We start from the raw sequence: 23932 nt of genomic DNA, 5'->3' as shown, positions 1-23932 counted from the left end.
TTTGTTTTAACAGTAGCAAATATCATGGCTTTTTCTCACTAATTCATTGGGTGTTAAATATAAATTCCTTTAATCTTTTAGGGATGAAGAGCATGATTTCTACTTTCTTCTTGAATTGAGCCAATATGAAGATGATGTATTTTTTTGACTTCCATTATTTTTTGCTGTTACCTCTAACCTGAACTCCCAACTTCTTTCCCTGTCAGTTTTTTAGTAACACATGAAGCAATGAGTGATTTTACTGGTATATATTGCACAGAACTATACAGAGTATCCTAATGGCCAAAGAATCCATTGAGAGTTTAAGGCATGATCACAATAGGTAGGGTTATTTGAAGGCTATTATATATGGATAAGGCATAGGGCAAATAGGGCAAGAGTTCTAGGAAAGGATAAGGAAGGAGTGTGAAGAATGGTGGATGAAAGTTAGAGTAATAGAACTCTGGAAGACTGACATTAATAGAAATTTAGGACTTCTGTGGAAAATGAATCAGAAGTATGGTTTGAGTGATTGGTGCGTTTATGGATGATCTTGATTGCGTTTATGATGGACTATCTGGAAAGGTGAAGTGCAGCTGTTTAAAAATGTTACCTGAATATAGGAAGTCGTTTTAGGAGGTATATTAAAGCAGGCACTTAGAGCAGGCATATCTGTTTAGTTAGAAGGAAAGCTTTGTGTTTGTTTATGTAATACTGGATTACATTTAGGATATGTTTTCCCTCCTGAATTTCTGTCTTTCTGAAGTTCTCGTAATATCCACTTCATGGGAGCTATTCTTTTGCTCTTCATCTTCTCTATTCTTTTCTCTGTTCTCTGTTCTCTGTTCTCTGTAATTGTCCTGAATCTTTTAACTTACAAAGTCTTGTTTTTCATTGTGGGCTTTTCTTCATGGCATATCTGTTTTATGTTAAGGGATCAGGAAAACAACCACTGTGGAGAATTACTGAATATTGAAAATAGCCTTGCATTAGAACATAACTAATAGGTTGAGATTTATAATGTAATGTCAGCTTTATAAACTAAACATACTTTGTGTTAGTTTATTTTATATGAATGTCATGTGCTTTACTTACTTTGGCCTTGTCTTTTTGTTATTCACTAACCATAGATCTATAAAGTGTTTTTTTCTCATTTATAAAATTAAATCTATCCTTATGAAACGCCAAATGTTATAGAATAATCCAAAAGTGTTCATCTCCTTTGTTCTGTAACTCCCAGCTGAGAATTACCATGGCATATACTTAATATTAATTTCAAAATAATACACATGAAATTTGGACTAGTGTTACCAAGTATAATTTGAGTTTGTTTTAGAGTGTATCTACAGAATATTTTATTTAGCTATCTTTAATTCTGTTACTGTTCCTATTTTGTCTTGGAGGAAGGTATATCTTCCTTCTTGATTTCCAATGCTGTGGCATGAAGTGCTGCATTATTTTGGTTTGTTGTGACAACTTTTAGGTGAAATGTGTAAATGCTTTTGAATTCTTGAAAGATTTATTATTGTAAAGATCTCAACATACATATTAAATAACTACGTGATTTACATACCACATGGAGCTGTATTAAAAACTGTTGATTTAACTCAACAATTTCACTTACTATACTTGAGATCAATATATATACTTAAAACTATTGTAAATTACAGTCAGGTTTTTTTGGAGATATTTAATGTAGTTTATGGAAAACAGTAATAGAGAGTTGTGTGATCCAGTATAGTAGGTGCTAGCAATATCTGGCTTATTGAGTGCTTAAACTGTGCCTCATTCAAACTGAGATGTAAAATGCACACTGGACTTTGAATACTTCGTGTAAAAAAATGTAAATATCTTACTGATACTTTTTAATACTGATCACATGATGAAATGATAATATTGGATTTGTTGGGTTAAATAAAGGCATTCTTGAAGTTAATTTTACCTTTTTACTATTTTCATATGTGGTTACTACAAAACTTAAAATTACAAGTGCACTTTATGTTACATTTCTGTTGGACATATTGGGCATACTGGTATTGGCAGTGTATAATTTGTAAATGGTTTACTTCCAAAGATTTTATGAACGTATATGTTTATATATTTCCAAGTAGAAACAACATTGGCTTCTCAAAACAGCTATAAGCCCACTTCGTATTTATTTATTTATTTATTTATTTATTTATTTATTTTTTTTTTTAAATTTTTTTTTCAACGTTTATTTATTTTTGGGATAGAGAGAGACAGAGCATGAACGGGGGAGGGGCAGAGAGAGAGGGAGACACAGAATCGGAACCAGGCTCCAGGCTCTGAGCCATCGGCCCAGAGCCTGACGCGGGGCTTGAACTCACGGACCGCGAGATCGTGACCTGGCTGAAGTCGGACGCTTAACCGACTGCGCCACCCAGGCGCCCCCCACTTCGTATTTAATGTGAAGAAATTTATATTGACAACATTATGTCTATGATAAATTACATTCTGTCAGTCTGGGAGTACCAAGAGCACACCCCTTTTATCATTTTGACAGGGATAAGAGCTTCCCTGCAGTGGGATTGTCCTAGCTCCTTTAACAAAGAGAAAGTTAGTTGAGTATGGTGGGGTGGAAAGGATTAGGTAGGGAAGATTGTAGATTGGAGAATTCCTGAAATTCTGAAGAGTTCTGTTGTTCAGTTGGGAAATGGGGAAAAAGGAATAATGTCAATAATTCCTGCTGGAATTCCCCTTTCTTGGGTCTGAGATGTAGGCACTTGGACTCAATTAGGAGGGAGGAAGGAACATTCCCCTGTAGACTCAGAGCATAGTTTGCTGTGAGGCCAGTAGGCACCCATGTGAAGGTGAGTGGGTAGAAGAGTCTGATAGCACCACGCTTTGATAATATAATATTTGTTTGGAAATGGAGTGTTTAGGAGGAAAGAGCCAATCTTGCTACAGGCTTCTAAAATTTGGCTGCTTTTTAAAAATAATAACTATGTTACATAATTTAGATATTTAACCTGTGATAGTAAATTTTGAGTTCTTACTTACCTCAGTAATTCTTTCTCTTTATCTGTAATATAATTATGGTTGAATAGGTATACCTCTGTATGCTAAATGTAAACTTAATTTATTGGGTATAGATCAAAGTACATGGAATCATTTTATTCAGTTCAATGGTACATTGCTTTAAGTAACCAGTACATCTGTGAAGTAAATTGTCAGACTTTAAACTGCATAGTACTGTCTAATCGGACCCCTAACCCCTATCCCATTCTCTTCCTTTATTGTTTGGTTTTAACTGGTGTTCCAAGTAATACTCTTTGGCCATTGTTAAATCCTCAAAGTATCCTATGAATCACCTGAAAAATAACTTGCATTCTTTTTTATTTTAATTCTTTAAAAACTTAAAATCTCTATGAATATAGAATAATTGAATACAGAATATTAATGCTCTATGAATAACAAATATCCAGTTTTATAAATGACCGTTACATATATAGAAGTAGCTTTCCTTTTTTTTCCCTCTCCAACTTGTAGCTTTTAGAGAGGTTCATTCACTTATTAATCCTCAGATCAGTTTTCTAGGTGGGCAGGATAGTTTAGTGTTGGTCTGGCTGTATTTCATGAAAGTGAGACACAAAAAACTTCCATGCTGTTCCGCTATCTTGGCTCCTCTGCTTGAGGTTCATTTACTTAATTACTTAATAAGTATTTATTGAAAACTTCATGTCTTTTAAGAACCAGAGAATTGAAAAAGATCAAAATGGAGGGAGAGGATTACATCAGAATCTTAGCCAGAATAGGACTCTAGTACAGAACTATATATTCTAAAATTATGATTGCGTGATTTGCTTTTCACCATGGTATTTTGAGATTTCAAATAAAGCTAAAAAGAGTGTGAGGGTGTTTTGTTTTGTTTTGTTTTGTTTGTTTTGTTTTGTTTTTCTGTTCAACAAGAAGTTGAGGTACTAATTTAACATTAGTGATACGACCTTTTAGGTGTGGTAATTTGTTCATGAGGTATCCAATTCAGGTTGGTAGGAAAATAGATCTGTGACCTGAAGATACATGCATCTTCAAGACCACCAAATAGTAACATAGGCCACACCGGCAGATCACCAACTTCTGAGGTTTTCTTGCTGAGACCTGGAGGCTGTAAATAGCTGCTGTTACTGTAGAAATTAGTTTGAAAGGGAGTTGTTTTTGAAGTGTGCAGCACTTGTGTAGATATAACCTAGATGTGGTGCCGGAGTTGAGTGATTAAGGGGGAAAGAAATAAGAGGAAACTGGGAGTATAGGACCCTGTGGTAATAAAAGAACTTATTTTTTACTTAGGCTGGCTTTGTCACCTTCCACAGGACAATCTTCCTCTCCCTTATGAGATGAAGCCTGGGAGGTAGGGCTTCTAGGCAGTTTTGTTTTTTGGTGTTGTTGATGTTGTTGTTGTTTTTAATCTTCTTAAACCTGAGTTTTTAAATGTAGCTTCTAACAGTCTGTTTGGGGCTGATTTTCAAGCATATTTATATATTTTATTTAAAAAAGGTACAAATAGAGTTAAGTAATTTTTTACTTTGATAATTTCCAACTGCTAATTTGTATTAGAGATAATTTTCTTATCTAATTAACCTCATTTATTTCAAAAGGAGGGACTGATAAAAATGGACTTCAATTTAATCATATCTTCATTAGTTGTTTTTAATAAGAAATAATAGGACTGTTTAATAATATAAATTTTGAGGTCATCCTGTGAATATATATCAGAAAGGAAGAAAAATTAGAAAAGTTACCAGTTGGTGCATTATCTTTATCGTATGAAGATATGAAGGCCTTGAAAGGTAAGAACTTGTTCAGTCATTTATTCACATAGCTAATATTTATTGAGTGTCTGCTGTGTATGAGATGCTGTGCTAGGGGTTAGGATTAAACAGACATTTTCCGTGTTCCTTGTGTACATAAGGAGGAGACAGGAAAACAATATCATAAAATAGGAACAGTATGATTGATGAAATACATAGGGTAGGGGGTATACCTAGATCCACTGGATTAGGTGAAGGACCCCTGGCAGAAGTGGTGTTTAAGCTGAGGCCCAAAAAGTTAAGTAGGAACTGGCAGGGCACAAGGCAGGAGAGTAGGCTGAGAGACCAGCATGGTCAGTGACTAGAAGGTGAGAGATTCTGGGGATGGAGCAGAAGAGAGCCAAACTGGATGCAACGAGACCACCTGTGTTGCAGGTAGGAGCCTTGGTGACTTGTTCATAAAAAGAGAGTGGGAAAGGAGAAAATGAGGTTATTCAGGAGACATTTAGGAGATGAAAACAGTACATTCTTTTTAAGCTGCTTTATTTAGATGGAATTCATATACTTTACAATTCAGCCATTTCAAGGGTACAATTCAGGGATGCTTGGCTGGCTTAGTTGGTAGAGCATGCAACTCTTGGGCTCAGAGTTGTGAGTTCAAGCCCCACTTTGGGCATGGGGTCTACATGTGTACAATTCAGTGGTGTTAAGTGTATTCAGAGTTGTATATCTATTACCAGTATCACTTTTGGGACATTTTCATTATCTCCAAAAAAGCCCCACCCTTCCTTAGCCATCATCCTGAACACTGTTATTCCCCCAGCTCTAGGCAGCCACTAATTTTGGAGGATGTCATAAAAATTTCCCAGGGCTCTTTTTGCTTATATATTTTATTACAGTGATTAGGTTTTATTAGATTAGCCAAATGTTTTCTCTAAAACACCTCATTTAAAAATTTTTTTTAATGTTTATATTTGTTTTTCAGTCAGAGAGAGAGAGGGAGAGAGAGAAAAAGCAAGTGAGCATGAGTGGGGGAGGGGCAGAGAGAGAGGGAGACACAGATTCTGAAGCAGGCTCCAGGCTCTGAGCTATCAGCATAGAGCCCGACTTGGAGCTCGAACTCGTCAACCGCGAGATCATGACCTGAGCCAAAGTTGGACGCTCAACCAACTGAGCCACCTAGGCACCCCTAAAACACCTCATTTTAAAGTAAAATATTCTCTTGCTGTTAGTTTTTTTTTCCTTTTTTACAGAAAATTCCAAATATCTGCCAAAGTAGAAAGTAAAATGGTAAAACCCACATGTACACAGCACCAAATTTATATAATCAAAAATTATAACACATGGTAATCTTCCAGCTATTATTTCTCTGCTTATTCCCACACCCTTGGTAATATTTTTAATAAATTGACAGCTCCCTCTTAACCCATTCATTGTAACAATAGTAATATTTATTGAGCATTTACTGTGTAGAAGACATGATGATAAGAAGTGGACATTATTTCAATTAATTAAAAAATTATACGGTAGGTACAGTTATATACCTATTTTCTAGGTGAAATAAATAATATTTAAGTCATTCTTTAATCTGTTATATTTGTTTTATTTTATTAATGGTCAGTTAGTTCATTGGTGGATAATACTATGTTTTTGCCAGTTCATAACTTTGGAAATTTCAGGACTGTAATAATGGTTACTCCAGTTAACTTGGCTTCCAGATTCTACAGTGGATTAGTCAGTCAGTTGGCCTTTAACATTAATAAAAATACCTACCATATGGCACAAAAACAGACACATAGACCAATGGAATAGAATAGAAACCCCAGAACTAGACCCACAAACGTATGGCCAATTCATCTTTGACAAAGCAGGAAAGAACATCCAATGGAAAAAAGACAGTCTCTTTAACAAATGGTGCTGGGAGAACTGGACAGCAACATGCAGAAGGTTGACACTAGACCACTTTCTCACACCATTCACAAAAATAAACTCAAAATGGATAAAGGACCTGAATGTGAGACAGGAAACCATCAAAACCCTAGAGGAGAAAGCAGGAAAAGACCTCTCTGACCTCAGCCGTAGCAATCTCTTACTCGACACATCCCCAAAGGCAAGGGAATTAAAAGCAAAAGTGAATTACTGGGACCTTATGAAGATAAAAAGCTTCTGCACAGCAAAGGAAACAACCAACAAAACTAAAAGGCAACCAACGGAATGGGAAAAGATATTTGCAAATGACATATCGGACAAAGGGCTAGTATCCAAAATCTATAAAGAGCTCACCAAACTCCACACCCGAAAAGCAAATAACCCAGTGAAGAAATGGGCAGAAAACATGAATAGACACTTCTCTAAAGAAGACATCCGGATGGCCAACAGGCACATGAAAAGATGTTCAGCGTCGCTCCTTATCAGGGAAATACAAATCAAAACCACACTCAGATATCACCTCACGCCAGTCAGAGTGGCTAAAATGAACAAATCAGCAGACTATAGATGCTGGAGAGGATGTGGAGAAACAGGAACCCTCTTGCACTGTTGGTGGGAATGCAAATTGGTGCAGCCGCTCTGGAAAGCAGTGTGGAGGTTCCTCAGAAAATTAAAAATAGACCTACCCTATGACCCAGCAATAGCACTGCTAGGAATTTATCCAAGGGACACAGGAGTACTGATGCATAGGGGCACTTGTATCCCAATGTTCATAGCAGCACTCTCAACAATAGCCAAATTATGGAAAGAGCCTAAATGTCCATCAACTGATGAATGGATAAAGAAATTGTGGTTTATATACACTATGGAATACTACGTGGCAATGAGAAAAAATGAAATATGGCCTTTTGTAGCAACGTGGATGGAGCTGGAGAGTGTGATGCTAAGTGAAATAAGCCATACAGAGAAAGACAGATACCATATGGTTTCACTCTTATGTGGATCCTGAGAAACTTAACAGGAACCCATGGGGGAGGGGAAGGAAAAAAAAAAAAAAAGAGGTTAGAGTGGGAGAGAGCCAAAGCATAAGAGACTGTTGAGAACTGAGAGCAAACTGAGGGTTGATGGGGGGTGGGAGGGAGGAGAGGGTGGGTGATGGGTATTGAGGAGGGCACCTTTTGGGATGAGCACTGGGTGTTGTATGGAAACCAATTTGACAATAAATTTCATATATAAATTAAAAAAAAAATACCTACCATAAATTTTTGCAATATGGAGTTTTGTACTTTATACATGATTTTTAAAGATTCTTTATTATAGAGTCCTTCTGGGATAAAATATGATTAACTTTTTTTTTTACTGGTGAAAAAGGAGTTAGAGGGGGTTAATAATGTATCTGGGGTTATATAGCTATTCGAGTGACAGAGTTGAGATTCTTCAAACCTAAGTTCAGAGCTCTGCCTAACCCCACTGTTTAAGATCTCTGTACTCAGAAGGGAGAAACTAGAGGGAAAGAAGCCTTGAGAGGTGTAATTTAGGATAGTCTAGGTAACCCTAGACTGAGAAACAGGAGACCAGCATTCTATTTTGAGATTTGTACTTGGTCAAGTAATTTAACCTTTATGGACTTTAGTTCTTCATTTGCATATGGGAGTAGGTCAGAGGTTATGCACAGAACATTTTTTTTTTGCTTGTGAAATTAAATCATTTCAAGGCAGCCTTCAAACAATAACTTTAGATTTACATTCTTTTGCAAGAATGCAAATACCCTTTTCCTTTGCTTCCCATCTCTAGTTTTCTTGTTGATCTACATTATTTCTTAAAATCAAATATTTGAATTTTAAATTCTTAAACATGGCATGTAATGGCATTACAGCTCTACTGGGTTTGCAGGAGGATTGTTTGCTTGAGGTATATTTTGTATCTTTATGGACTTCATTTTTACCTTCAGTGTTACTCATTCATCCATTCATCCATCCATTCATTTTTTTCACTCAGTTTTTATTATTTTGTTTCTTGGCCTAGTAGAATATGAATGCTTGAGCCTGATGACCAAGCTGAGCTGAATTAAGTTCATTTTACTTCCCTGTGATGACCCTATGTACTATTGACCTGGAAAGGCTGTTCACATGGCAGTGGGCTTAGGGAGATTAATGATTTCACATCTCCCCTGACTTGCAGATAGAGGATAGATAGGTGGATAGATGGGTAATTTGTTGTCTGTTCTGTAATAGTAAGTTTTGTTTCTAAGAAAGTTTGCATTGTAAAAAATAATTGTAATTTAAGAGATTAAGTTGTAATTTGATTTGTGAAAATTTTTACAGGAGAGAAATAACTTCTAGCTCTTTTCAGGTAAACTGCCTGGTGAGACTTAATCTTAAAACTAGTGTGAGATATCCAGAAAATGGTACAGTTGAATGAAATTTTAGAAGGCATTTAAAAAAAATTAAGTTTTTATATAAAAAGGGAAGCTGTTTTTACTGACTAGCTTTTAAAATGAGTTTTGTTTTGAATTATTGGCCTCTTTTTAAAAATTATTTTTAATGTTTATTTTCAAAAGAGAAAGCGTGAGCAGGGGAGGGACAGAGAGAGAGAGAGGGAGACACAGAATCCAAAGCAAACTCAAGGCTCCGAGCTGTCAGCACAGAGCCCGACATGGGGCTAGAACTCACGAACCGCTAGATCATGACCTGAGCCGAAGTCGGATGGTTAACCGACTGAGCCACCCAGGTGCCCCTAAGTTATTGGCTTCTTTAAGCTGTACCTCAGATTGTCCTTTAAGTTGCTGATAATCTGGCTGGAGATCAGAAATGCCCTCTACCCTCTTTTTTTGAAACCAGTTTTCATTTTGTTTTATATACACAGAAAAGCTTATGCACAGAATTGTATACTGTTGCTATCATAAGTAATCACTAAAAGAGTATAAGCCATACGTTTGGCTGTAAGGAAACAAGTTTCTCACTATCCTTAAATAAAAGCAAGAAATTTAGGAAAGCATGATTTTTATGATACTGACACTTGACATACAGTTTTTCTAACATTCTTGACAGTTATTTTTATATGATTCTTTTTTGTGTTTATTTTTAGACTTGATACAGATAACATAATGCCAAAATGCCAAAAGAGGGCTTAATATTTTAGGTTTATCTTTGATTAAAAAATTACTTGAACAATTTTTTTTTTTTTGGTACCTTTTCACTTACTGTGATGACTATTACATTCTGGTGCATTTTTAAACTATTGTATGCTTTCTTTTGTGCTTTTTTGCCTCGGGTTTTTTTCCATTTTTTCTTGTCTTCTTTTGATTGAATTTTTTCTTCATGCCATTTTCCTTCTAGTTTATTAGAATTATACACTACCTGTGTTTTTAGAAAACAGCTTTATTATTGGGGTGCCTGGATGGCTCAGTCAGTTAAGTGTCCAACTCTTGATCATGTCAGGTCATGATCTCACAGCTTACAAGATCGAGCCCTGTGCTGACAGTGGGGAGCCTGCTTGGGATTCTCTCCCCCTCTCTCTGCCCCTCCCCTGCTCATTGTCTTTCTCTCAAAATAAATAAACTTAAAAAACAAAAAAACAAAAAAACAAACTCCGCTTTATTGACATATAGTTCACATATATACAATGTATACTCAGTATACAATTTAATGGTTTTTAATATATTCTCCACGATCTAATTTTAGAACATTTTTAGCCTCTGTTAAAGAAATGCATTAGCTATCACTCTTCATCTTCCCTAAGCAACCACCAGTCTTTCTGTCTCTATAGATATCTTTGTACTGGGCAAGTCATATAAATGGGATCATCTAATATATGGTCCTTTGTGACTGATTTCCATTAAGCATAATGTTTTTAAGATTCAAGTTGTAGCATATACTAATAGTTCATTTCTTTTTATTGCCATATAATATATTGTATGGATAATACCACAATTTATTTATCTTTTCATCAGTTGATGGCAATTTGGGTTATTTTGGCTTTGGGCCATTAAGAATAATGTCTCTGTGAACATGTTTTCATTTCTTTTGGGTATGTATCCAGGATTGGAATTGCTGGGTAATATGGTAACTCTGTGTTTAACTTTTGGAGGAACTGCCAGACTGTTTCCTAAGCAGTGGGGCCTTTTTTCATTCCCACCGTGTTGTATGAAGGTTCCAGTTTCTCCACATCCTTGCCAACACTTATTAATATGGCATTTTGATGGTAGCTATTCTAGTGGGTATGAAGTGGTATCTCATTGTGGTTTTGACTTGCAGTTCCCTGATGACTACATGATGTCCAGCATCTTTTCATATGCTTTCAATAAGTCAGTTTGTATATCTTCTTTGGAGAAATGTCTGTCTAAATCTGCACCCATTCTTAAATTGGGTCATTTGTGTTTTTATGGAGCTGTAAGAGTTTTTAATATAATCTAGATACAAGTCCCTATGAGATAAATGATTTGCAAAAATTCTCTCCCATTTTGTGGGTAGTCTTTTTGCATTCTTGTTAGTCTCATTGACAGCAAGTTTTAAAAATTTTGATCAAATCCAGTTTATCTTTACTTTTTTTGTTGCTTGGGCTTTTCGTATTGTATGTAAAAAAAAAAACAAAAAACCACTGTCTGACTGAACATCATGAAGATTTACACCTATGATTGCTTCTAAGAGTTGAATAGTTTTAGCTGTTGCATTTAGGCTTATGATTCATTTTGAGTTAATACTTATGGATTGTACAAGGTAGGGGTTCAACTTTAGCTTTACAGTTGTACCAAGTCTACCTATTCTTTAGTTGTTAATGTAGACGTTACAATATGCAACCCTTAACTTGACTGTCTAGAATGGTGATTAGAAGCTTTGTCTTCCTCTCATAAATATAAGGACCTTAAAACATGGGAATACTGATCTACCCCTGTTTTGAGTTGTATGTCACAGTTGCCAAATATTTTGATTCTATCTTTTTTAGCCCAACTGATTTTATTGTTTTATGTAATTGTCCTTCATTTTTTAGATTTGTGTTTACTTAGAAGACCTTTTTATTTTTATTTATTTTTTAATTTTTTTAATGTTTATTTTAGAGAGAGAGAGAGAGCGAGTGTGAGCAGGGGACAGGCTGAGAGAGAGGGAGGCAGAGGATCTGAAGCAGGCTCTGTGCTAACAGCAGACAGCAGACAGTCTGATGCAAGGCTTGAAGTCACAAACTGAGAGACCATGGCCTGAGCCAAAGTCAGACCCTTAACCTACTTCACCCAGGTGCCCTTTATTTATTTATTTATTTATTTATTTATTTATTTATTTATTTATAATTCAGGGGTCATTTGTTTTCTATGTGAAAGAAACTAAAGGAATCTTAGTAGCTCTTCCGGTGAGTCTGTTGATGATAAGCTCCATTTTTGTTAGCTGAAAATATATTTTGACCTCATTCTTGAAAGATAGCTTGCCTTTCCAAACAATTCTTGGGTGCCAGTTACTTACTATTAACCCTTTGAAGGTAATACTTCACTGTGTTGTAGATTCCATTATTGCTGTTGAGCATTATTGCTCAAGAGCAGTCATCTTGAGAGTTCTTTTATGAATAGTCTGCCTTTTCTCTCTGGCTCACATCTCATTGTCTGCTGTTTTGTAGTTTCCTTCTGATAAACTTTAGTCTTGGCTTGCAGTTGTGTATGTAATGGTAAAATATGAACCCTGAGGGGAAGGGCTATATTCATCTTTTTGTGAATAATGTATTTTCATTGTCTTTTCTACCTCGTACAGTTCCTTGTACAGGGTTCATTCCTAGGAGATTCTTCGGTTTAATTATTGTTGAGTTTCTTTCTATAGGTCTTTTCCTACCAGAATGCAGTTTAGAATATTTTTAAATATTTATATAAATATAGGGAATGCTTAGAAATGTTCATTTGTTTTAAAAGGATATGGTTACATGTGGCATAAAAATGTGTTTTTTTCTGGTATGATATGATTAAGGCATTAGCAGGAAGGGAAAAAAGTATCATGGTGGCATATGAAACTTAATTATTGCCTTTGGGTTAGAGTTAAAATTTTTATTTAAAAATTTGTTAGAATAGTTATGTTAAATAAAAATATTTTGATATGGGGTTATATAGTTTCCTGATTAATTTTTAATTATGAAGACTTGTGATTTATTGTTGTAATATAGGTCTGGAGGGTGTGGTCTTTTTTGAATTCATTTCCTTTTAACTTTAAAAAGGATAGGGCAGAGAGAGACTATCTCTATATACAAGAGGAGATAGAATCAATGTATTCATCTATTTCCAGGTAACAATAACATGACAGTGAAACAGAAGGTTGAGATTTTGTTTAGAATTCAGAATACGTTATCTTAAATATTATTCACTTGTCTTGTCGGGTTATAGTGAAGTCCTCTTATATTTTTCCCTTGCAAGCTGAAATCTGTCTGAAACCATTAGCTGTACTATGCTCTCTGTGAATGCTATAGACCCAGTCCTCTGGCTTTTAAAAGGACTACACTCTGCTGGTTTCAGATTTCATTGTGGTGACTTAGATGTGGCCCAGACGCCATTGTAATAACTTGCATTTGAGATTTGTGTCTACAATTAGATAGTATAATAAAGCACATGAGGAATTGTATTTTGTCTACCCCTAATTGCCTGTGTTTCATTAGGGCAAAATAACATTTTTAAGGTGTTAAAATTAATATTTTTCTGGACTCCTTTCTGAGAAATAATGGTCCCTTTTCTAGATATTCATACTATCAAATTGTTATTTTTTTCTTTATTATTTCATGTTGTATGTGCATGTGTATGTATGTGCATATGTGTGTTAACAGATTAAGCTTTAATTAATCCTTAGTTTTGGCAGTACTGAATTCTGAAAGTCACAGTCAGTAAGTTTTTACACTAGAACTCAGATACTGGTGATGGTTGAGGTTGGGATATTTAAGCTTTGAAGGCTTCAGAACTGGAATCAGACCCAGATGGAATGATGTTGTAGTGAATAGAACAGAGAATCACTTACTGAGCAGTAATATTTCCTGGTCCCCTCTCTACCTTAACTGAATCAGGATCTCTTAGAATAGGGCTTCAGAGATCTCAGGTAACTTTTAGTGTGTTAAAGTTTGAGAACTTCAGATAAGTGACTTTTAGGAATAAATTCTATCCTCTGTGTAATATTTGAATAGTATATATCAATTTTTTTCAGATTTGTAGGAGTAAATGCTAGTCTGATATGGAATTTGTTTTTATCACCAGTTGTTGATTTTCTATGCAGTTGGGAAATACTGAGCTAGCACAGGAAGACAGAAAAGTAGCACATTATCAGATATAAGTAACAGCCAAGGCAGTGATCTCTGGTCTCAGAGGTTTCAGCTGTGACATGGAAAGTGAGACAGTCACCTGATACATTATTCATACTTAAGTAACAGTGTTATTTGAGATATTTTAAACTCTTTGAGGTCACAAACCAAAACATCTTTGCAATAGTTTGACCAAATGGTCAAGTTATGCTCCTTGAAAAGAAATTAAAATAAGACATTGTATGTCCTCTTTCCATGATGAAGGGTGTACCTTTGTTAAGTTTGGGGTGTATTCTTTCATACCATTTCTCTGCTCATAAATAGATACATATTTATATACATTCACTTATATGCTGGCATATTTTAAATATTGATATGTATAGACAGATTGCCCCTCTTTTCTCAAATGCTATAGCAATTTATGATTCCATTATTGTAGGATATTATAGCCTTTAATAATTTTATGAATAGGATAGGGAACACACTTTAACTATTAATGAGTTTGAACATCTGGGTTTTTTTTTAACATGTATTATTTATTTTTATTTCTTGTGATTTGCTTTCTAATTTGCTTGTTTTAAAATTGGTTTGTTAGGTTTTGTTTTGTTTTAATTTATTGGAGTTCCTTGTATAGTATGGATATTTACTCTTTTGTCTGTTATATGATGGAATAATGTTTACTTAGCTATTTCAGTGATGTGATAATAATTAATATTTTGCTTTGTACCGGGAATTCTTCCGAGTCCTTTCTGTGCAATTTTTTCTTTTAATCTTCACTGTTGTCATGTCTACTTTATGGATGAGGTGACTGTGATGCAAGGAGGTTAAGTAAGTTGTTTGAACACATGTGACTGAGTGGGAGAGCCAGGATTTGAATCTAAAAAGACTAGTTTTAAAACTGTTACATTTAACCTTATACTTTATCTTTACTTACTAAGTTTTTTCAATGTAAATAACTGAAAATAAAAAAAAATTTTTTTTTTAGTTTTAAAGATATTCAGGACACCTGGGTGGCTCAGTTAGTTAAGCATTGGATTCTTGATTTTGGCTCAGGTCATAGATCTCATGGTTCATAACATTGAGCCCCGGAAGCCTCACTTCAGACTCTGTGCTGACAGCCTGGAGCCTACTTGAGATTCTGTTTCTGCCCCTCCCTGCTCATGCCTTTTTCCTCCCTCTCTCTCAAAAATTAATAAGCTTAAAAAAATAAAGATATTTAATGATTTTAATACAAATACTCGTTTAGGAATAGTGACACAAACGTGTGTGTTTATGTATCTATACACATAATTATATAGTTGGTAAACAGATTTAATACTATAATGTATTAATACAGATATTTCATAGGCTTTTAGTGACGTTTGTCCTATTTCTATTTAGAACTGACCTTTAGTAGCATATTCCCTTCCTTTTTTCTATTGATTACCATAATAATCTGTTAATCTTCATGTGGCTAATCATTTTGCTTTAATCCTCAACAGTGTTATTGGAATAATCATTTTAAGTATGGTGTTGATCATGTTACTCCTTTGGAAACTTTCAGTGGTATCACATTTCTTGCTTAATGAAGGCCAGCCTCTTTCCTTACCTGGGCATTTGAAGACTTACATAACTGTTTCACCTTTACCTTTCAGGAATTGAGCAATTTTTTTTTTTTCTGTTTAAAAAATTTAGTTTACTGGCTGTGATGCAATGTGTAGTATACTAGTCTTTGAATCTAATGGTTCAAGTTCAGATTTCCATGGCACTTTATTTTGTTTGCATGCAATAGGACATAATCCAAAGCATTGCCATTTCTAGAATTTCTGTATAGGTATGACCTAAGATGTGTCAGACTGGTTGGAAAGGGAGTGAGGGAATCAAGTACATTTATCTGAAACGAGGTTTGCATAACAAACAAAAGATTTTTCTTTCTTAACATTGTGTATTGGAGTTGATGGGAGATTGGGTATGGGGGGCAGGACTGAAGTCTACCCCTGCCACCCTAGTGTTCAGCCACTGGTATTAGATACAGGTTTGCAGTATCTGAAAGACCCTCCTTACTATGTGATCTTGAGCAATATACTTAACGCTAAATGTTAATTTTCTCCTTTGAGCAACTTTTCTTGACACTGCATACAGCAGACAGATGGGATAATTTGTTATTTACTTCGGGAATTACATTCTTCTGGCTTTATACTCTGATCAGTTAGTGTTCTTAATCAGCAAAAGAAGCTTGCTGACCTGATTGAGAAGATGAAGAATTTATTTAAGGGTGTTTGGTACCTCATAGAATTTTGGCGGAAGGCTGGAGAACCAGGCTTCAGGTGAAACTTACAGGTAATATGCCTCAAATCATTTCTGAGAACTGTCACTTCTCTAGCCCCACCAAGCACCAGTGCTGCCCAGTTGCTGCCCTTCTGGGGTGGTGCTCCCATTGTGGAAGGCCGATGCCTCTGCTGTTGCCTATGCCAGCCAAAAATGGTGGGTCCATCTGGAGCCTGTTTTCTAAGTGACTCCCTTCCAAACTGAAATCTTGTGCTGGTGCTTCTAATGTCTGCATCATAGTTGCAGAATATGTTGGGAATTTGAGATCTAAAATTAATTTCGTGTGATTAGACTTATAATAATGTGGCAATTTTCATGAGTATAAAAAGGTTCTGCAGAAGCTGATGAAAAGCTTGAACATGTTAAATAAGTGTTCACTATAATACTTTTGCTTGTATTCTCCCATCTGTAATATTTTTTCTTCTTTATCTCCAAGTGAAGAAATTCTGTGTAAAGACCTACTGGAATTTCATTGTTTGAATTAGTCTGCCTAGCTCTTTCTTTTTTTTTTTTTTTAATTTTTTTTTCAACGTTTATTTATTTTTGGGACAGAGAGAGACAGAGCATGAACAGGGGAGGGGCAGAGAGAGAGGGAGACACAGAATCGGAAACGGGCTCCAGGCTCTGAGCCATCAGCCCAGAGACCGACGCGGGGCTCGAACTCACGGACCGCGAGATCGTGACCTGGCTGAAGTCGGACGCTTAACCGACTGCACCACCCAGGCGCCCCTGCCTAGCTCTTTCTAATGTGAATTTTCTTATGACCTTTTCATCATTTCTTTTTGCATTATTTTATTTCTTTAAAACAATATCAGTGCTAACAAGTAATAGTAAATATACTCTAATGTACCAAACAATATGGAAAATATAGAATAAACTCTGAAGGTTGCCTTTTACTACTCATCTCTTCTCCCTTCATACTTTCAATTGCTATCCTATTTCGAAACTTCCTCTGGTAAAATTTATAATCTTTAATTTTAAGTTGGCACATTTGATGATAATTTGGAACTTGATGGTAAGTTCATGGAATATAGAGGTCTTTATTTGTGCTTTGGGTTTCCATGGAGCCTCTAAAACTGTTACTGTGTGTAGAACAATAACACAGGAAGGCTTGACCTAAGGCAATAGCTGTGTAATCATTTTGGAAGTGAAGGCTTACAACTTAGGGATTTAGTGAATGTGCAGAGAAAGATAGCCATCTAAAGTAGACTCCAGGAGTTCTAGCTTGGGACTCATACCATTGATGATGCCATTTAAGGGAGACTAGGAATGGAGGAATTACTCTGTATCCACAAATATATTGCTGGAATGCTTTCTGATTATGTTCCACTGTTTATTTATTTTGAGGGAGGGAGAGAGAGAGAGCCAGTGTATGTGAGTGGAGGGGGGAGGAGGAGGAAAGAAAGAGAATCCCAAGCAGACTCCCAGCCTTTAGTGCAGAGGCCGGTGTGGGGCTTGAACTCATGAAGTGCAAAATCATGATCTCAGCCGAAATCAGGAGTTGGACGTTTAACCCACTAAGCCACTCAGGCACCCTACCCGTATTTCTGATTTGAATTAGAGTTTGGGCAGGTGCTAAAATGTTTAAGTGTGGCATAGATTTCCACAGTTCAGGAAAGACCATGAAAAATACATTTTCTGGTAAAGTTATTTCTGGGCTGGATGATGAATAAGACCTCTCAGTGAGGAGATGGATTTTTCTTTTAAAAAAGTAAAAATAATTATTATTATTTTTTTCAACGTTTATTTATTTTTGGGACAGAGAGAGACAGAGCATGAACGGGGGAGGGGCAGAGAGAGAGGGAGACACAGAATCGGAAACAGGCTCCAGGCTCCGAGCCATCAGCCCAGAGCCTGACGCAGGGCTCGAACTCACGGAGCGCGAGATCGTGACCTGGCTGAAGTCGGACGCTCAACCGACTGCGCCACCCAGGCGCCCCAAAAAGTAAAAATAATTAAATAAGGTGACTATAAACCTGTTTTCTAGTCCTTTGTCATCTGTAAGTAGATAGTAAATGGGCATATATTCCATTGTGTATCCATTTTTAGAAAATAATATTTGAAAGTATGTTTGGTTTATTTCAGGTAAACATAATGATAATAAACTCATTTTGATAAAGTATCTCTGAAAAACTTGTGCTGGGAAACCATATTCAGATATTTGTTTTGGCATTTCACATTTAGACCCTTCCCCCCCACCCCCATTAATTATAACTAATTTGACATTCTTTTCTCTTTCCAGATCATTCAACTTCAAGTGGCACATTATCTTTTAAGCCTAGTCGGTCGTTGGTTACTCTTCCTACTGCCCATGTCATGCCGTCTAACTCCAGCGCTACAGTTTCCAAACACAGGGAATCATTGACGTCAGATGGCTCAAAATGGAGTACTAGCCTCATGCAAGCATTGGGAAACCACAGTAGGGGAGAACAGGACTCTTCACTAGACATGAAGGACTTCCGGCCCCTCCGGAAATGGTCATCTTTATCCAAACTCACTGCCCCGGATAACTTCAGCCAGGGTGGCATTGTACACACTGAAGAGTCAAGGAGTGGTTTGGAAAAGACAGGGAGAGGCAAGGTTTTAACCTCGCAACTAAGAACAATTGGGCCTAGCTGCTTACATGATAGTATGGAGATGCTTAAACTAGAAGACAAGGAAATAAATAAAAAACGATCGTCAACTCTGGACTGCAAATATAAATTTGAGAGCTGTAGCAAAGACGACTTTAGAGCTTCCTCCTCCACCCTTAGGAGACAGACCTTAGACATGACATACAGTGCCTTACCTGAAAGCAAGCCCATTATGACAAATGCAGAGGCTTTTGAACCTCCGAAATACTTACTGCTTGGTCAACAGGCAGTAGGTGGAGTCCCCATTCAACCTTCTGTGAGGACACAGATGTGGCTTACAGAGCAGTTGCGGACAAACCCATTGGAAAATAGAACTACAGAGGACTCTTACAGTTTAGCTCCTTGGCAACAGCAGCAAATTGAAGAGTTTCGACAAGAAAATGAAACACCAGTGCAGGTATGGCTCAAAGTCTAGTGTTTGCTTCCCTCCAGTGGATGTTACGAGTACAGTAGCACACTTGCAGTAAGCGTATGACAGTGTGTCCACAGACACAGATGGTTTTGTTTTTCCTCTTTCCTACAAGTTACTAAGTTTATAAAAGTTGCTACAAGTTTATAAAAGGTATAAACTCCCAAAGTATTGTTTGGATAAACAAAAGTTAAACAAAGACTTGAGGCTGATTAACATGGAAAATTTAAAATCTTGTACCTAACTTAGTTTTCACTTTCCTTCTCATTTGTTAAGTGGGCATAAAAATAAAGAAAAATATACGTAATTTAAAGAAACTTGAAACAGATATGGGGACTGGCACAGTATAATTGGAAAAACAATAATTCTGGAGTATGAGGTCTTGGATTTTATTTCTGGTTCTATCAAATTCAGAACCTGGATGATTTTCTACCTGTCATTTAATACTTCATTTCTTTGGGTCTTAGTTTCTTTTCCCTTCTTTTTTTTTTCTTGAGATATAATTGACATATAACATTACATTAGTGTCAATTCTACATCATAATGATCTGCTATGTATGTTTTGTGACCTTATCACCACAATAAATTTAAGTCTGGTTAACGTCCCTCACTATGCATAGTTTCCATTTTTTTTCCCCTTGTGAGAACTTGTAAGATTTTCTCTTAGCAACTTGCAAATATATAATACTATATTATTAATTATAGTCATCATGGTATATATGATGCTGTACAAGTCACATCCTCATGACTTATGTATTTTATAGCTGGAAGTTTGTCTTTTGATTCCCTTCACCTATTTTGCTCACCCCGCCCATGGCAACCACCAGTCAGTTCTCTATATCTGTGATTTTTTTTTTTTTTAAGGTTCTACATGTAAAAGATCATATGGTATTTGTCTTTGACGTAATTCACTTAGCATAATGCCCTTAAGGTACATTCATGTCACAAATGGCAAGATTCAATTTTTTTTTTAATGACTGAATAATATTGTGTTGTATATGTACCACATTTTGTTTATCCAGTCAATCATCAGTGAGCACTTAAGGTTGCTTTCATGTCTTGGCTGTTGTAATTAGAGCTGTAGTGGACATAGGAGTGCATATATTTTGGGGAGTTAGTGTTTCCATTTCTTTCAGATAAATACCCAGAAGGAGAATTTTTTAAGTTTTCATTTTTTGAGGAACCACCCACACTGTTTCCCATAGTGGCTGCATAAATTTACATTCCCACCAACACTACACAAGGGTTCTTTTCTCTCCATATCTTCACCAACACTTATTATCTCTTGTCTTTTTGATCGCTGTTCTCACAGGTGTGAGGTGATAACCTCATTGTGGCTTTGATATGCATTTTGCTGATAGTGATGTTGAGTACCTTTTCATGTATATGTTGGCCATGTGCATGTCTTCTCAATTCTTCTTCTATGAAATGAGAAAGTGGAAGTAAAGTTATTTATAAAGTTTTGGTGGTGTTTGAAATCTATTAGGTTTATAAAATAGAGGCGTGCTTATTTTAAAAAGATTAAGTTGGGTATCAAGATTTATTAATCAGTTTGAGGAAAGCACTTTATAAAATATCACATATAAATAAAATGGGTGTGTATCCCCTAAAGTAACATGTAAATGTGTACATTTTTTTTTGATCTGGAAATGTTTTCTATTCCAAGATAATTTCCACAGCTCATTTTAACTGGGAAAGCAATTATCTGTAGAATTTTCTGTAAATTCTATCATCCATTTTTTATTAACAGTATTTTCTGAAACAGTATTACTGAAACAGTAATTTTCTGAAATTAATTCTGTCAGAAATTACAAACTTTCCCTTAGAGAAAACATTTAAAATTACTATTCATTACTGCTACTAATAAAAAATAATAAAGATTAAAGGAATATATTCTATGGAAGGATAAGGAGATCACTTATCTAGAAACCTCACAAATCTGAGTATAGTCCCAAAACGTACACACACCCTGTTGTGCTACATTCACAAGAGAATCCTTAACACGTCCCTTGTGCCTTCCTTACTCTTGTTTTGGGCAAGACTGCTTATAGTCTTGATTATGTATATTCAAATTACATAACCAAACAAGCATTATTATGATGTCTGAACTACAAATCAGAAAAGAGCAACTTAACTAGACTTGTAATTTATCAGTTCAAGTGAATGAAAGATAGGAAATGTAATTTTTAAAAGACTATTCTATTTTATTTTTTAATTAAAAAGTTTTTTAATTTTATTTTTGAGAGAGACATACACACACACAGAGAACATGACTGGGAGGGGCAGAGAGAGGGAGACACAGAATCTGAAGCAGGCTCCAGGCTCTGAGCTGTCAGCACAGAGCCTAACTCGGGGGCTGAGCTCATGAACCCCGAAATCATGATCTTAGCTGAAGTCAGATGCTTAACTGACTGAGCCACCCAGGCGCCCCTGTTATATTTTAGTTCTCAACTGCTTTGTGATTATAGGAGAACAGGGATCAGGCATATACTTTTCCAGCGGGTATTTTTGCACAGAATTGTAGTAGTTCACAGGGTGCTGAACCTTTAGTAGGTTGTGATAACCTAACTTAGTAGGTATGATAGAAAGGTAACTGAGAAAATTGGATGAATTGAATTGAAAGAAGTAAGTCCTAATTCACTCATTCTGCCTAGAGAAACCTCTGCTGTAAACTAGGTTTTTCCCAATCTTGAAGCAGTGCAGAGAGGCTAGGGAGCTTGGATGTGCACTGTAGAGCCAGACTTCTTTTTAAATCTTCTCCCTAGTACATGTAGAGGAAGCAGGCTACAAAGGGACAAAAGTTGCACACGCCCTGGAATGTCCTGCCTTTTGATTAACCATATTTGGGATGGTTTCTTTGTAGTGCTCTTACGTTTTGTAGTAGAAAGATGAAACCAGGTAAAAAACACTTAAGACACTTCAGTTGCTATGTTTAAATGATCACTTCTCTTATTCCCTTCTTGGACTATTACAGAAGAAGTCTTCAGTGCCTTCTCCTTGGAGCCTCCAAGTGCTGCCTTTATTATGAAAGTTCTCATCTTAATTGTTTCTTAAAAGACTTAAAAAAATTTGACTTCCTTTTAGTCTAATTTTTATATAAAGGGAAGAGCCGTAATGAGGATTGGCCCATCTGATAAATTGGGAGAATGTGTATGATTTGCAAGCACAACTGCTAAACTCTCACCATGAAAAAACCGTCTTTTTACAACAATGGAAAGGAATTTGGCTGAGAGTCATAATCTAATACCACCATACATTTATATAGAACTTTAGCTTATCTCATTTGATCTTAACAGGTTTTTTTTCCACTGCTTTTGTCCCTCAAAACGTTACTATTGTAATGCGGAAGTTTTGCTCTTCTTAGGGATAATCATTGACTTAGCCTCCCAGTCTAATGTTCATGCTGTTCCTTGCTTCCCGTGATTTCCTGCTAAATCAGAGTGCAGGTAGTATAGTACTCTGAAACGTTTTCCTTTGTGAAGGAAGAGAAGCCATCTGTGCCTTGAGGTAGTTAGAATATATATACACCTCCATGTGCAAACTGTCTTTGGGTCTTTTCTCTGTACTATGTTGTCCCTCTCCTGTCACCCTTCCCCAAATCTCTCTGACCCTACAAGGACTATGATAGAGAGAAAAACAAACAACAAAGTCTTGTCTTCTCTTTGGAGAGAATGTATCCCTTACTATGTCCCTCTTGTATTTCTTCTGTGGGGAGCAGGGGAATGGGATGGGAATGGAAATTGTATACCTCTGTATAAAACAGTATCCATTGGGTTCCTATAAGCTCACAGTGCGTCTCTCAGGTAGTAGTGAAGAAATGGACTCTTTATGGACAAAGTTGTTTATTCTTTTTTTCTCTTATATTCCCTAGGATGTTTCTAAGTTCTGGGTTGCAATTATTAAAAAGAGGAAGATAGGATTTTCTTCCTAATTAAATCATGCAGGGGCTTGATCAGCCAAGATATTGACACCTAATGATTTCAACATTTTTTCTGGAAAATTTATATAAATCAAAAATGTAAATAAAAATTTGATCAAATGACTTAAAGTGAAATGACTTGGTTTTTGTTTAACATGATAAGAGATTGAAAAAGTTTTATTTATTTTATTTTTTTATTATTATTTTTTAATGGTTATTTTTGAGAAAGACAGAGACAGAATGTGAGTGGGTTAGGGGCAGAGAGAGAGCGAGACACAGAATACGAAGCAGGCTCCAGGCTCTGAGCTGTCAGCACAGAGCCCGACATGGGGCTTGAACTCAAAAGCTGTGAGATCATGACCTGAGCCGAAGTTGGATGCTCAACTGACTGAGCCACCCAGGCACCCCCTTTTGTTAAATGTTTATTTAGTTATTTATTTATTTTGACAGAGAGAGCTCGAGTCAGCGAGGGGCAGAAAGAGAGAGACAGGATCGCAAGTGGGCTCTGTGCTGATAGCAGTGAGCCTGATGTGGGGCTCAAACTCAGGATAGGTGAGATAATGACCTGAGCCGAAGTTGGAGGCTTAACTCACTGAGCCACCCAGGCGCCCCTGAAAAAGTTTTATTTTTAACATGAGAGTGTTTTTTGTACTCTATTACATACTATGAAAAAAAGTTTTCTTTTTTTCTTATTTTTGTATTGTTTATCTTTAATTTTTTGTTTGTTTTTATT

The 23932-nt window shown here is 36.1% G+C and overlaps 1 protein-coding gene across 6 annotated transcripts in view; it reads left to right on the top strand.

Annotated features, from left to right (window-relative positions):
• Positions 1-23932, top strand: part of CEP85L (centrosomal protein 85L) — a 209297-nt gene that overhangs the window by 78138 nt on the left and 107227 nt on the right. For all 6 annotated transcript variants that reach the window (XR_005790009.1, XM_040474488.1, XM_040474490.1 and 3 more), the window contains one exon: positions 18481-19268. Coding sequence is in view for 5 of the 6 variants with exons in the window: in XM_040474486.1 (XP_040330420.1) it covers positions 18481-19268 (788 nt within the window). In the remaining variant the exon portion in view is untranslated. The remainder of the gene's footprint in view (positions 1-18480; positions 19269-23932) is intronic.

Source organism: Herpailurus yagouaroundi, unplaced genomic scaffold (assembly GCF_014898765.1).
Source record: "Herpailurus yagouaroundi ecotype Mexico unplaced genomic scaffold, PumYag 139, whole genome shotgun sequence".
Taxonomy (NCBI): domain Eukaryota; kingdom Metazoa; phylum Chordata; class Mammalia; order Carnivora; family Felidae; genus Herpailurus; species Herpailurus yagouaroundi.
Note: the sequence above shows the minus strand (reverse complement) of the source record. Positions and strands in the feature narration are given on the sequence as shown.